Source organism: Cetorhinus maximus, unplaced genomic scaffold (assembly GCF_964194155.1).
Source record: "Cetorhinus maximus unplaced genomic scaffold, sCetMax3.hap1.1 HAP1_SCAFFOLD_145, whole genome shotgun sequence".
NCBI classification, from domain to species: domain Eukaryota; kingdom Metazoa; phylum Chordata; class Chondrichthyes; order Lamniformes; family Cetorhinidae; genus Cetorhinus; species Cetorhinus maximus.
The window spans coordinates 298549-314770 of NW_027596139.1; the positions used below are offsets into that span (position 1 = coordinate 298549).

Genomic DNA, 16222 nt, shown 5'->3' on the forward strand with positions numbered 1-16222 from the left:
AAGCCTTGAATGGAAATTGGGGTAAAGGCACCACTGAGATTCACACTCAGGATCTTCGGTTTACTAGACAGTCGTTGGAACTGCTTCAGCCACAGCATCCACAGAAACGCCAGCAGACCAATTGTCTCCCTAATCACTTGCTCCACTGCATGCCTAGCGATTCATGGACTGGGGCTCCCAGATCCCTCAGTACCGTACAGTCTGCAGTCTTTCTCCATTCAGGTAAGACACTGCTTTTTTATTCTTACAGCCAAAGAGGACAAATTCACATTGTCCCACATTAAACTCCATCTGCCAATTTTTTGCCCATTCACTTCACCTCTAAATCCCTTAATAGACTCTTTATGTCCACTTGACAAGTTACTTTCCTACCTTTGCGCCATCAGCAAATTTAGCTACCATGCATTCAGTTCCTTCACCCAAGTAATTTACACAGGTATTTGAGGCCCCAGCACTGACCTTTGTGTCACTCCACTAGTAGCAGTTTGCCAAACCGAAAATGACCCTTTACCCCAACTCTCTGTTTGTTGTTAGCTAATCAATCATCTATACATACTAATATGCTACTACCTATATTACAAAATCTTATCTTGTTATCTTTTATATCTTTAATGTCACACCTTATCAATTTGCTTTTGGAAATCCAAGTGCACCAAATCTACAGATTCTCCTTTATCAATTTTCATGTTACTTCCTCAAAGAAATCTAATACATTCTCCCCATGTGATTTCCAATCTGCTGGACCTTCCATGAATCTAGGGAATTTTGGAAGATCACAATCAATGCATCTACTCTGTCTGCAGCCACTTCCTTTAAGACCCTATGATGAAAGCCATCAAGTCAAGGGACTTGTCAACCTTTGGTTCTAATAGTTTCCTTAATACCTTTTCCCTCTGAACCCTGATTGTTTTAAGTTCCTCCTTTCTTTTTACCTCTTGATTTCCAAGTATTCTTGGGATGTTTCTTATGTATTCTACAGTGAAGGGGGACACAAATTGCCTGTTCAACACTTCTGCCATTTCCTCCTTTCCCAATATTAATTTCCCAGCCTCATTCTCGAAGAAACCTGTGCACACTTTAGTTCTCATTTCCTATATAAATATCTGGAGAACCTTTATCAGGTTTTATACTTCTAACTTGCTCTTATACTATGCTAATTATAGGCATCTTTACTAAGATGTCATTAATTAATCCAGTCTCATTGAGCATTCCCAGGTCTAAAATAGCCGTTCTGTGGTGGGTACTAGGATATACTGACTAAGAAGTTGTCTTGAATACACTCTACGAGCTCATCTTCCAGGAAACCTTTGCCATTCTGCTTCATCCAACATGTATGAAGATTAAAATAACCCGCGGTTATTGCAGCACCATTCTTACAGGCGCACATGTTTTTTTCTGTGTATTCTGTCCGAAAGTGTGAAGGTATTAGGGGCCTATAAGCTACTCCCACATGGACTGCTGTGGTTCAAGAAGGCAGCTCACCACAACTTTTCCAAGGACAATTAAGGATGGGCAACTAATGTTGGCCTAGCCAGTGATGCCTGGATCCCATGATTGAATAAAAAAGTGACATGTTACCTTTGCTAATTCTTATTTCTACTCAAACTAATTCTACATCTTGATCTTCTGAACTAAGGTCATCTCTGACTACTGTGCTAATGTCATCAGTTATTAACAGAGCGACCCCAGGACCTTTTCCTCACTTTTGCCATCTCATCACTTTTTTCTTTTTCGCAAATTAATGGCCACAGTGACCGGGGACAGACACCCAACTCTGAGGAGGAGGGGAGACCTCGCAATATTTCCCTACACCCGAGATACAAAGATCTTTGGAACTGGCATCCCATAGCCTAGGGTTCAGAGAGAGAAAGAACATGAATCAAACTAAATGTTTCCTTTTATTCATAGCTAACACTAATAATAATGGACAGTGTTTTTTAATACTAGTAACAGTGCACAAATATATTGTTAAATATTCAGTTATTCTAAACACAATCTCACACTGTCTAGTACTTACTCCAGTTTCTGTATTTTACAGTCCGGTCTCCTCAGAGCTAAAGACAGTCGTTTCATTCCTGAATCTCCCAGTTCGTTAGCAGTCAGGTCGAGATCTGTCAGTGAGCGATTAAAAACAGAGGCAAGATTCTCAGCACAAGAATCTGTCAGATTGTTGCCCCATAGACTAGGGGGTGGGGGGAGGGTTCGAGAGAGAAAAAATAACAGGAATCAGAATAAATTTCCAGTTTTTTTCAAAGAATGTAACTAATTAAAATAATAATATGCAGTGTGAAACATTCAAGAAACACAACTTCAAACATAAAAGCAATCTATAATTGATGCTGTGGATGTGAAATATAAAGGAAAGTTCTGTAAATAGTCAGCCTGGGAGACAGTATCTGTGAAGGGAGAAACAGAGCCCAGAGTCCCGCAGGCGGGCGCGTGCCTGACCCAAGCAGGCGGGGAATCGGGCGAGATGATGTCGGACGAGCGTCCTGACGTCATCGCGCACTCGTGCGATATTTCGCTTGGCGGGCACGCGCAAACGCTGAAGAGCTCCCGCGGATGATGAAGCGGGAAATTAAACCCATTAACGTCCCAATTGTTCAGTTGGGTGTTGAACCACGTCATATTCGCTGTAATTCTAGGGTCACGACCTCAAAGGGATAATTTCCCTGCTTGCAAGACACATCCACCGTATCCCCAAGTCCTTGCCCGGGATTGCTAGAGGACATGGAACATCAGTGATCAGGGGATGGAGTTTGTGGTGGGGATGAGGATAATGGCCGTGAGTGCTGCACACAGGGTGAAGCTTACAACTTCACTTATGACTTATGATGAAAGTGAAATTGGTAGAAATGTCATTCCCTCCCAGCCACTGGCAATGCCCAGGCAGCAGCATTGGCTGTTAGAGACATGTCAGCCTCTCTGGAGGGCCCAGTCAGAGTTGATTTGTGATGACCAAATGGCTCCATGCAGGACCCATCCCTGTGGTGTCATGATGGACAGTCAAGCTGCACCAGCTTAGGCTCATTCCGGACTTTGATGGAAGGTGAAGAGCTGGAGCTGGGAAGCCTAGAGGCTGGGCGGCAATTACTGATGGTGAGATGGGTTAGGGAGCTGGGAGAGAGAGTGTTTAAATAGATGGACAGAGGAGAGCCTCTGGTGACCACAAAACATCGTGTTCATGTGTGCATCACTGTTCACACACAATAATCTGAAGGGTGTGTTGTAATGTGCATTACCCTCGAATCACTCTTCTCGCTCTCACAAATCAAGGACTACTGTGACCGGGGGACAGCCCACCTCTGAGGAGGAGGAGGGGTCCTCAGAGGGTGCACCATCACTTTATTCCCCAGCACCCTCAGCAGAATCATCTGTGGAACTGACATCCCATAGATGGGATTAGAGACAGAAATTACATGAATCAGAGTAAATGGAGATTTTTAAAATTAATAACTTTATCACCGGCACTAGTAAAATTGGACAGCGTTCATTTATTATATCAGTAACAGGGCTGACATTGTTTTGTTTTCTATCCTATTATAAACACAATCTCACACAGTTTGTACTTACCCCAGTTTCTGTATTTTACAGTCCGGATCCCTTAGAGCCTCAGACAATAGATTCACCCCTGAATCTCCCAGTTTATTATGATCAAGGTTCAGATCCGTCAGTGACCAGTTTGTACTGAGAGCAGAGGCGAGATCCTCGACAGCAGAACTTGTGAGATCGTTACAACACAGGCTGAAGATCAGAGGGAGAAAGATAACAGGGATCAGTGTAAAGTCAGTGTTTTAAAGACCATGAATGACAATAATAATATATAGTGTGAGAAATTCAAGAAACAACTTCCATTGATCTAGTAGGTAAAACGTTGGTGTAAATCTGAAATCTAAATAGAATATGCTGGAAATACTCAGCAGGTCAGGCAATATCTGTTCAGAGAGAAAAAGAGTTTAATGTTTCTGTCGATGCACTTTCATTAGAATTGAAAAAAAAATAATCAGCGAATCAACAGGTTTTAAGCAACAGGGAAATGGGGATGGGAAGGTGACAAGGAAAGGACAATATGAAAAAGGATGATGATACAAAACAAAAGCACAGGATTCCCATGTCCTTATCCGGGTTGCTGGGGAGGGGCTTGGGATGGTCAATGGCTTGGGAATGGAGTTTGTGATGGGGCTGAAGATAATGACTGGAATTTTACCGGAGGCAATGAAGGCCTGATCAGATTGTAAGTGGGTGTTTGGACGGAGGGTCAGGGTAGTCAGAGTTACGAATACGATATTATCAGAGCTGACAGGTGGGAGGAGCCGTCCACTTCGGGGGTGCAGACAAGGGACGTCCCGGTTCAGACAATGCTGGGCCATCTGTAAAAGCAGCCAGCAGTACTTTCAAACACAGCAGCTCTGGAGGGACCAGCGAGGGAGCCCTGGTTACTGAATGAAGAGCTGAAATGGCAGATGACAGATCAAGGGTTGCACGCTGATGAGTGCTGCATGCAGGAGACATGCATGTGGTGCCATGCGGGACAGTCAGGATGCCACCAGTATAGGCTAGTGTGTCTCTTTTATGGGCGAGTTACATGAAGATTTCTATGCTTGCAGATGAAACAGCTGGCGAGAGGGCCTGAGCCAAGATGGGTCGCTGTGTCCCATATCTTCTCAACCTTAAACCCATGGAAATTCAGACACATGAACTGGGAGATCTGGAGGCAGGGCGGTCAATCACTGATGTTGAGGTGCGTTGTGGAGTTGAGAGAATAAGTGCCCTAATGGATGGACACAGGAGAGCCTCTGCTGACCACAAAACATCTTGTTCATTTGTCCATCACTGGTCACAAACAATAATCTGAAGGATGTGTTTTAATATGCATTTCCCTCCATTCACTATTCTCGCTCTCGCAAATCAAGGACTTCTGTGACCTGGGGCCAGCCGTCCACCTCTGGGGAGGAGGAGGGGTCCTCAGAGGGTGAATCATCACTTTATTCCCCTGCACTCTCAGCACATCATTCTGTGGGACTGACATCCCATGGACTGGATTAGAGACAGAAATAACATGAATCTGAGTAAATGTAGATTTACTCAAAAATTAATAACTTTATCACTGGCACTAATAAAATTGGACAGCATTTATTTATTATACCAGCAACAGTGCTGACATTGTTTTGTTTACTATTCTGCTATTATAAACACAATGTCACACAGTCTGTACTTACCACAGTTTCTGTATTTTACAGTCCGGATCCCTCAGAGCCTCAGACAATAGTTTCATACCTGAATCTCCCAGTTTGTTATTACCAAGTTTCAGATCCGTCAGTGATCGGTTTGTACTGAGAGCAGAGGCGAGATCCTCGGCACAAGAAGCTGTGAGATTGTTATGACGCAGGCTGAAGATCAGAGGGAGAAAGATAACAGGGATCAGGGTAAAGTCAGTGTTTTAAAGACCATGAATGACAATAATAATATATAGTGTGAGAAATTCAAGAAACAACTTCCATTTATCTAGAAGGCAAAATACTATCGTTGGTGTAAATCTGAAATCTAAATAGAATATGCTGGAAATACTCAGCAGGTCAGGCAATATCTGTTCAGAGAGAAAAAGAGTTAAGTGTTTCTGTCAATGCACTTTCATTAGAATTGAACAAAAAAATCAGCGAATCAGCAGGTTTTAAGCAACAGGGAAATGGGGATGGGAGGGTGGCAAGGAAAGGACAATATGAAAAAGGATGATGATACAAAACAAAAGCACAGGATTCCCATGTCCTTATCCGGGTTGCTAGGGAGGGGCTTGGGATGGTCAATGGCTTGGGAATGGAGTTTGTGATGGGGCTGAAGATAATGACTGGAATTTTACCGGAGGCGGTGAAGGCCTGATCAGATTGTAAGTGGGTGTTTGGACGGAGGGTCAGGGTAGTCAGAGTTACCAATGCGATATTATCAGAGCTGACAGGTGGGAGGAGCCGTCCACTTCGGTGGTGCAGACGGGGGACGTCCCGGTTCAGACAATGCTGGCGCCATCTGTAAGGGCAGCCAGCAGTACTTTCAAACACAGCAACTCTGGAGGGACCAGCGAGGGAGCCCTGGTTACTGAATGAAGAGCTGAAATGGCAGAAGACAGATCAAGGGTTGCACGCTGATGAGTGCTGCATGCAGGAGACATGCATGTGGTGCCATGTGGGACAGTCAGGCTGCCACCAGTATAGGCTAGTGTGCCTCTTTGATGGGCGAGTTACATGAAGATTTCTATGCTTGCAGATGAAAACAGCTGACGAGAGGGACTGAGCCAAGATGGGTCACTGTACCCCAGATCTCCTCATCCTTCCACCCATGGAAATTCAGACACATGAACTGGGAGATCTGGAGGCAGGGTGCGCAATCACTGATGTTGAGGTGGGTTGTGGAGATGAGAGAATGAGTGCCTTAATGGATGGACACAGGAGACCCTCTGGCGAGCACAAAACAAACATTTCCCTAGAAACACTATTTTTTCTTTCACAGATCGAGGGCTGTGACCGGGTGACAGCCATCCACCTCTGAGGACGAGAAGGGGACCTCAGAGGATGCACCGTCACATTATTCCCCTCGCACCCTCCACCAGTGCAGGTACTATCACGTCGGGAGATAGTCACATTCCATTAGTAAAGGAGTCACAATCTGGTGAACAGCACAGACACGCCCGAGCAGCTGATGGAGACAGTAATAGCCAAGGTCACTCACACTCGGAGGGCTCTGGGAGGGAAAGGCAATGTCAAGCTTCAGGCTGATGACATGTCACCAGCGTCTTCAACAAGGTAGCAGATGTTGGAACTGCAGCATGAGGTGTGTTAACATAAAGAAGCTGTGTGTAACCAGACACAAAGGCTTTAGGAGTTAATCCAAGCGATGAGTATTGCTTTGTCCCAGGCATGAGTGCCCTAGGCATCCTGTACTGAGAGATTGGTGACCTTGATGGACAGTCAATCCAGCAGACCAACGATTGGAGATACACACTGACCTGCATCTCATCGCCACCTCCATGAGCAATGGCTGGGTGAGAGGGGGTGAGGTGACTGGAGTCACCACCAAGTCCTCGGACTCCTCAGGTGAGCAGGGAGGGTCCAGTATGCCCTGAAAGTGTATAGGAGAGACTGCTTGCAGCATCTGGGGTCTCCTCTCAGAGTGCTCCTGGATTTGGCAGCGGGTCCTCCACTGCTCTGACCGGAACACCAGCACCTCACAAACCCACGATAACAGAGCCTATCTGTGCAGGAGGCCCTCAGTATGCTGGGGCCCTCCAGACCTCAGGCAACCAGAGGACAACCACCATGGTCATTGAAATCCTCGGAGGAGAAAGGTCAGCACCCTGCCTCCACCTCCGCTGACAGCGCAGGGGGAGTGCAACGTAAGAGCCCCCATCATCACTTTAAAAGGTTCATCTCATTGCACTTGGGTTTCACAGGGTTATATTTTATTGTGACATATCACCTTGCTGTGTATGTGTCTTCAATGAATTTTAAGATGGTGCATCACAAAATTAATCTTTCACCATTATTTTAAGGACATTACTGGGCCTTTAACAGTTCACTGCCTCCTGCAAAGGATGACAATGGAAGGACAACACAGAATAAGTTCAATTCATTTCCAGCATTTTTGCCTCATGTGCTAACGGTTCAAGGGAAATGTTAAAGACATTCAAAGAAACAGCAACAGAGCTGCACAAGGTGGAAGATTAATTAAATTAAATGGGTGTCTAAGTAAAGACTCATATGGAACACGTCTGTATGTTGAATCTGAAGCTTCACTTGCACGTTTTGACCAGGTGACAGTGCAGGGACGGTGATATAGTTCCAAGTCAGGATGGTGTGTGACTTCGAGGGGCACTTGCAGTTTCTGATGCATCTGCTGACCTTGTCCTTCCAGGTGGTAGAGGCCACGGTTTTGGAATTTGCTGTTGAAGGAGTCTTGGTGTGAGGCTGCCCCCAATGTGGGTCGGTGCTGGAGGGAATGGATGTTAAGTTGGTCAATGGGATTCTGTACAAGCATGCTCATTTACCCTGGATGGTGTCGAGCTTCTTGATTGTTGTTAGGGCTGCACTTATCCAGGCAAGTGGAGAGCATTCCTTCATATTCCTGACTTGTGGCCTTCTAGATAGTTAAGAGATTTTGGGGTGTCAGGAGGTGAGTTACTCACTGCAGAATTCCCAGCCTCTATGGGCTGGGAGGTGGGTGGAGGTGGTGGTGGAGCGGTGGTGAGGTTAGATTCTCTCTTGTTGGAGATGGTAATTGCCTGGCTCTTGTGTGGTGCATTTGTTATTTGCCATATATCAGACCAAGCCTACAAATTCTCTAAGTCGTGCTGCACAAGAACAAAGAAATAGGAGCCGGAATAGCCTGCTCAGACAATATGATCATGGATGACCGAGGGTTTCAACTCCACTTTCCCACCCACTCCCCATGTTGCTCAATCCCATGAGGGAACAAAAACCTGTCCATCTCAGGCTTAGAATTATTTATTCAACGATGGGCATCCACAACCCTCTGGGATAGAGAATTCGAAAGATTCATAACCCCTTAAGTGAAGCATCAGTCTTTGAAGTTCAGTAGCCTATACTGAGACTGTTTCCCTGCAGACAGAAGTTAGGGAGCTAGGTAAGAAATTAGCAAGTGCAGCCTGAAAAGCAGTAATCTCTGGATAACTCCTTCTATCCCACACAAGTGAACACAGAAATAGGAGGGTAAGCAGATGAATTAGTGGCTGGAAAGATGGTGCAGGGGAAAGGGATTTAGAATTGCTGGTACTTTGTAAGCAGCTCTGAGGGAGGTGGGACCTCTACAGGCCAGATGGATTGCACCTAATCAGAGCTGGAGCTGAGTTCCTGGTGAATTGCTCCTGGTATTGGGGAGGGTTTAAACTAACTTGGCAGGGGTGTGGGAACCAGCAGGTAATAACAGAGAGGAATACAAATGAATACTGCGAGAAATATATAGCACAAGAGTAGGAAATAATAAGTTATTAAGTCTGTACAGAGTAAGGGAGAAGACACTAAAGTCTAAATCAGCGTTACAGAGCATGTTTGTGAATGCATGGAGTGTGATAAATAAGATTGGTCTGAATGTAGGGTATTCAGGAAAGATAGGAAAGGGAGAAAATGGAATGGGGTGGTTGGAATGATTAAGCAGAATATTTCAGTGCTGGAGTAAGGGGATGATCCAAAGAGGACAAGGACAGAATTTATATGGCTCGATCTATGGAACAAAAAAGGTGCAATTACATTGCTAGTCTCTAGGCTACCAACTAGGGGAAAGATGGAGAAGAACAAATTTGCAAGGAAATTCCAGAGAGGTGCAAGAATTATAGATTAGTTATAATGGGGAACTTTAATTTTCCAAATATAGACTGGGATAGTATTAATGTGACAGGCAGAGAGGGGCCAGAGTTCCTAGAGTGACCAGGAAATTGTTCTACAGCAGAGTGTTTCCAGTGTGAGAAAGGATGCACAGCTTGATATGATTCTTTGGAATGAGATGGGCCTAGTGGATCAAGTCTAAAGGAGTGATCACTGTATCATAAGGTTTAAGATGACTATGGGATAAAACAAAGAACAGTCCAGAGTAAGAATAATTAATATGGGGAAAGCCAACTTTAATGGTCTATGAATGGGTCTGACCCAGTTAAATTGGACTGTTTGAGCCAATAATCGTCAGCCGTGTCTGGCCTCCCCCATTGAGGATGGGAATATTGGTGGAGTGTTTTCCTCCAGTGAGCTGTTTAATCGCCCGTCACCATTCACAAGTGGATGTGACAGGTGTACAAATCTTTGATCTTATCGGTTGGTTGTGGGATCATGTTCTTCTCCCATTAGTTGGCCTGCAAGTTGTCCTGGGTTGTAGCTTCACCAGTTTGGTGCCTCATTTTTAGGTGCACCCAAGTCTAAGTCATTAACATATATCAAGAAATGTAATACTGCTCGTCCTGAAGCAACCGGTGGAGAGCTCCACTGTCTGCTTCCTCGAACTGAAAAACAACCATTAACAACTATTTTCTGTTTCCTGTCACTCAGACAACTTTATATCCATGCTGTCACAGTCCCTCTTATTACTTGGGCTTTAACTTCGCTGCCAAGCTAATTATGTGCCTAGTAATAAGTTTTATTTTAAATAACACTATTCCCAATACTAATAATAGCGTGTTTATGTTTCAGATTATTAAATATGGAAATTATTGTCATTGGCAGCTGCGCCTTGAGCTCTTCAGCCCCAAGCTTTGGATTTCCCTTCCTCATTCCTTCCACCTCTCTACCCCTCTTTTCTCCTTTAACACTCTCGTTAAAACCTACCTCCCTGACTTGGCTTTTAGTTGCCTGTCCTAATATCTCATTTTCCACGCTGCCCAAGTCTGTTCGATAACACTCCTGTGAAGTGTCTTGGGACAATTAATTATATTAAAGCTGCTATATGAATGAAAGTTGATGTTGTTGTTGATGACACCATGACTGATACTAATGATACCGTACAGTGTTCAACATCCTGTTATCAGAAACAACATCTCACAAAGTTTCTGAATTTTACTGTTGGGTTATTGGGAGCCACAGACTGTGATAGCTGATTCATTTTGATAGTTTATTATCTGCCTTACCAATATATTTGTGAATGTTTTACACTTTTATTACAAACTGAGAAGCTTTCTAGTTTAAAGATCTATAATGTGAATGTCTAATTAAGCTAAGCTAAAAATGTAAGAATACAATATGGGGGGGAATTTTACTGCACGGGAGGGGCTGTAAAATAGGATGGGCCGTTCACAATCCATTGACTTCGGTGAGGTCTGGAAAATCCCGCTGGCGAGAGGGGCCGTAAAATTCCACCATGGGAACTGTAGAAGCAATAATCGTTTTGTCGAGTTTTTAATTCTGAATCATGTCTTTGAGAATGACTTTAAATTATTTTTAAAGGTATTATTCCTGAATTTTGCAGTTTGTCGTAACTCAGGTCCAGGCTCATCAGTGCCCAATTTGTGCTGAGAGGGGAGCTATGAATATGTGAGGCTGTTACTATCCGGCTGGAGATCAGAGACAGAAACATTTCATGAATCAGAGTAAATCCGTGGTGTTTATTAATAACACAAATACTTGTAGTAATGATAATGTGCAGTGTTTATTAGTGACACTATCACTGATAATCATAATACTTTACAGCATCAGACATGCAGTTATTATAAACATAATTCCACAGTCTGGTACCTTGCTGGGAGTGGGAGCGGAGCTGCAGGGGGCAGTCGGGAGCTGAGGAATGCCTACAAATAAAGACCAGGGATTGCAGAGCGGCCGACCTTGCTGGGAGTGGGAGCGGAGCTGCAGGGGGCAGTCGGGAGCTGAGGAATGCACCGTTTCAGCTGCTGTCAGGCAGCAGTGGGGGGGTAAAGGCGATTGTGACGTCACAGGAAGCCAGTGCATTGATTGGCCGGTAAGTGCCCAGTGGAAGGGACAGTGTGCAGGCTTAGACTGGTGTGGGAGTTAAGGTAGATCTATAAATAAAAATAACTAAGACTTTGAAATTAAATAACCCGAAACTTTAAAACCTTGAGCAAGGCACAAAACAGGAAACTATAGGTATTTGTGGTGGGGAAGTTGTTAAAATTGATCATTAAGGGGGTGATAGCTAAACACTGAGAAAAACTCGGGTAATCAGGTAGAGTCAGCATGGTTTTGTGAAAGGAAAATCATGGGCAGAAAGGGATGGGGGTTGCGTGGGGTCGGGCGCGATCCCGATGGGTGCCCCAGATCGAGGCTGTGCCGCCATTTTACGTGGGCCGGACAATTAAAGCCCACCCAGCGTGACGCACGCCCCCGAAGCGCTAAACGCTCCCTGTGGGGGCAGCGGGAGTGGGGAGGAGGGATTCCCTGAGTCGGGGCCTGCACTCTTTCACACATGCGCGGGTGACAGAGGCAGAAATCTCCCTGAGGCACAGAGCGGCCTCACCGAGATTAATTGTGGAATGAAAGTTTTTATTAAACACAAAAAATTATTTCGACATGTCCCCTCATGAGACAGTGTTTATCAAATGTTTAAAAATGTTTTATTTAATTAATAAACCCTTCATGAAACCTCATCCCGCCCATAGATGAGGTTTTATGAAAAATGTGAAGGCCACCTGGACTCTTTGCCTGCCCCCCAACCTTAAGGTTGGACAGGCAGCATTCTGAACTACTTTCATTACTTTCTTAATGACCTCAATAGGCCTTTGACAGTTTGGCTGCTCACCCGCCAAACTGAAAATCTAAATAGCGCGCGGTGACGCTGAGACTCCCGTCCGATGTCATCGTGCGTCATTTTATGTGACGGTGAGCAGGCCCCACCCACGCTCGCCAACCCGAAAATTCTGCCCACATTTAACCAGTTTATTGGGAATTATTTGAAGGAGTAATATGCACTGTGGATAAAGCGAGCTTGTAGACAGACTGTACTTGAATATCCAGAAGGCGTTTGATAAGGTGCCATGCCAAAGGTTACTGTGGATATTAAATGCTGGTGGTGTAGGGGGTAACATATTAGCATGGATAGGAGATTGGTTGGCTGGCTGAAAGCAGAGGATGTATAAATGGGTCTTTTTTAAGAAGAGCAGGATGTGTCGAGTGGAGTCCCGCAGGGATCTGTGCTGGGGTCACAGCTTTTTACAATTTACATCAATGATTTACATGAAGGGAGTGATGGCACGGTCACTAAATTTTCAGATGATACAAAGAATAGGTTGGAAAGTATGTTGTCAAGAGGATAGAAGGAGGTTGCAGATGGATATAGATAAGTTGAGTGAGCAAAAATCTGGCACATGGATTATAACGTGGGAAAATGTGAAGTTGTTCACATTGGCAGGAATAATAAAAAAGTAGAATATTATTTATACAGAGAACGACAGCAGAATTCCGAGGTGTAGATGGATCTGGGTGTTCTAGTACATGAGTCATAAAAAGTTAGTTTGCAGGTACAGCAAGTATTTCAGAAGGCTAATGGAATGCTGTCCTTTATTAAAGGGAATTGAACAGAGAAGTAAGGATGTTATGCTTCAGTTATACGGGGCATTGGTAAGACCGTATCTTGAATAGTGTGTAGTTTTGGTCTCCTTATTTAAGGAAGGATGTAAATGCGTTGGAAGCAGTTCATAGGTGGTTTCCTGGATTGATACCTGGAATGAGTGGGTTGTCTTGTGAGGAAAGGTTGGAAAGACTGTGCTTGTTTCAACTGGAGTTTAAAAGCGTGAGGGGTGATTTGATTTAAGTGTATAAGATGCTGAATGGTCTTGATGAGGTGGACATGGAAAAGATTTTTCCTCCTGTGGGTGAGTCCAGAACTCGGGGTTACTGTTTTTAAAATTAGGGTTTTTCATTTAAGGACAGATATGAGAATTTGTTTTCTCTCAGACAGTTGTGAGACTGTAGATCTGTCTGCCTCAGAAGATGGTGGAGGCGGGGTTATTGAATATTTTTAAGGTGGGGCTGGATAGATTATTGTTAGGCAAGGGAATCAAAGATTATCAGCAGTAGATAGGAATGTGAAATTCAAAACACAAGCAGATCAGCCATGATCTTATTGAATAGCAGAGCAGGATTGAGGGTCCAAATGACCAACTCCTACTCCTATTTCTAATGTTCTTATGTACTAAACTCAGTTTCTGAATTTTACTACCTAGATTCCTCAGAGCTGCAGACAGAAGTTTCACTCCAGAATCTTTCAGTTTATTATTACTGAGGTCCAGGTTTGTCAGTGACTGGTTTGTACTGAGAGCGGAGGCAAGATCCTTAGCACAAGAAACTGTGAGAGAGTTGTTACACAGTCTGGAGATCAGAGGGAGAGAAAACAGTGGAAATCTGGACAAAATACAGGTAGGGGTGAAATTGGACATGAATGGAGCTGCAGAATAGTCAGCAGTGCATCGGCCATCTGCGATATGGGTCTACTTCAATAGTCCTCAATATCAGGTGTTCCTATAGACACCAGAAAATGTGATTTTACCTGTTTTACATCCCTGCCATTTCCATGTCCATTTTCACCCCACTGATTAATATTAATCCTGTTACTGATACTCATAATAACGTACATAGTGCTATTAATAACCAAAATCCTGAAACCAAAAATAAAATACAGTGTCAGACATCCGGTTATTATAAACACAAACTCACACAGTCTGGTACTTACTCCAGTTCCTGAATTTTACAGCCTGGATTCCTCAGGACCGCAGACAGTAGTTTCACTTCTGAATCTCCCAGATTATTATGACTTAGTCTAAACAGAGAATGAGAAACACATTAAAACAGGCTGAATTTTCACAATGGAGGCAAGGAACAGGATTATTTTGGGTCCAAAACACACAACCGGTGGGAAAGTGATTAAAGTTATGATTTTTAAATGGGGACATCATTATTCGTCATGGAGACAGATTTCCTGTTCACTTGGCAGCCATCACTGAGGCTGCTGGTTGTCCTGAGGGAGAGATCAGGAGTTTGTACCAAAGCCTCCCACAGCACCAGAGGGAGCTGAGATGTCACAGGGAAGCCCGAGGCTTGGTACCCAGGGCAGGGAATCCCCTCACTTTATCGCTGCCAAACTGGAGGCCATGAGGGAGGGGCCGGGGGCGAGTTCCTCTTCCCCGAGGGGGGCAGGAGGAAGCCACCTCATCATGCAGCAGGGGCTCCACTTTGTTCAGCGTCCTCTATCTTCACCTCCTCTCTCACAGCCTGCTGTTCCCTCGATGAGCTGTGTCATGCCAGTGCCTCATTCTCCTCAAGGTCCACTCCTCTCTGGAGAGCCATGTTATGGAGAATGCAGCAGATTCCCACACTGACAGAGACACTTGCAAGAGGGGATTGGAGGTCACCACCCGACTGGTCCAGGCACACCAGGGAGTGGAAGCCCTTCCTGTATGCATCTCCCTGGTCAGTCACTGGGTGCCTTGATGGCCAATGGGTACAATCAGTGATACCCTGCCCCTGGGGGAATCCCTGTGTCCCTGCAAGGCCTCCCTGTTATTAAATGAATGCGCTGTCCAGCTCTGGCTAAAAATGAATCCATGACCTGTGAGATGGCCTGGTGAGCAGCCACATGTGACATGTCTCTAAGGTCCACACCCAATCCTTGGAAGGAGCCAGAAGTGAAGGAGTTCAATGCCACAATAACTGTGACCAGCGCTGCGAGGTATTCAGCATTGAGGACACAGATGTATGTGGGCATTGCCTGAAGGGTCACAATATCCACCATCACTGGGCCTTGATAGCTCCGTCTTCAGCAACAGTTCCAGTATTGAATGTTTGGCCTCTGTTACCTTCCTGCCCCACTTTCCTCTCCCGTGCCCTTCTGATGCCTGGGGTTCTGCCCTCCCTGCAGAGGGTGTTGCCCCTCATCCAACATCTGACAGCTGGAGCCTTCCTTCTGGGAAGGTGGCCTCTCAATTGTTCTTGGCAGCATTTCTCCCTCTTTTACCCCCACACTGCTGGGAGTGTCAACCCCATTCAAATCCTGAGTTTCTCTCCGCACTGCTGGGAGTGCCAACCCCATTCAAATCCTGAGTTTCCCTCCGCACTGCTGGGGGTGCCAACCCCATTCAAATCCTGAGTTTCCACTCTCCCTGCCACCTCCACAGCACCAAGCCACCTCTTTACTAAGTGCCTACCCCACTGACCTTCTTATCGGGCTGTGGCAGCCACGTGTGGCTCCCACTCTGTGCCCACTTTCCTTCAGATGAACAGGTAAACTGTCCACCCCTTTAGAACTTTAAATCTCAAACCTTATTATCTGCTGAACAAAGTTCTCAACTGTCTTACTTGAGATTCCTGTCCCAACCCGCCTACTCTTGGTGATTCATGATGAAACGAGCATCAGCATCTTGAAATTGACACACTGCCGGTGCCAGTATTCTTGGCAATTTCGCCTCCTCCCTCCGCTGCCTCTGTTTCCCTCCTTCGGGGAGCCCCGAAATGTAATTACATTGAATTAAAACTCAATTCAGATTCAATTGTTTTTCCCAATATCACAGGAAACATGGAAGCAACATCAGAAATCAATGCAGAGATTTTACTGTTACTGCAAATTAAATCTATTGGGGGTAATTTGATCTTTTGTTGATAGTGTATGATGGGTGATACTGGATCACCCGCCCATACTACAGCTCACCCGATTTTCCTTTCAATTGAAGGGAAAAGGAAACAGTGAGCAGTGTAAACTGGTGAACAATTCACTATCACTAATTTAA

The 16222-nt window shown here is 44.9% G+C and overlaps 1 protein-coding gene across 1 annotated transcript in view; it reads right to left on the minus strand.

The window, feature by feature from the left end:
• Positions 1-16222, minus strand: part of LOC144672925 (NACHT, LRR and PYD domains-containing protein 3-like) — a 124139-nt gene that overhangs the window by 83191 nt on the left and 24726 nt on the right. Inside the window, 5 exon segments of the mRNA XM_078534938.1 lie at positions 2018-2182; positions 3574-3744; positions 5220-5385; positions 13636-13811; positions 14173-14259. Of these exon segments, the coding sequence (XP_078391064.1) occupies positions 2018-2182; positions 3574-3744; positions 5220-5385; positions 13636-13811; positions 14173-14259 (765 nt within the window).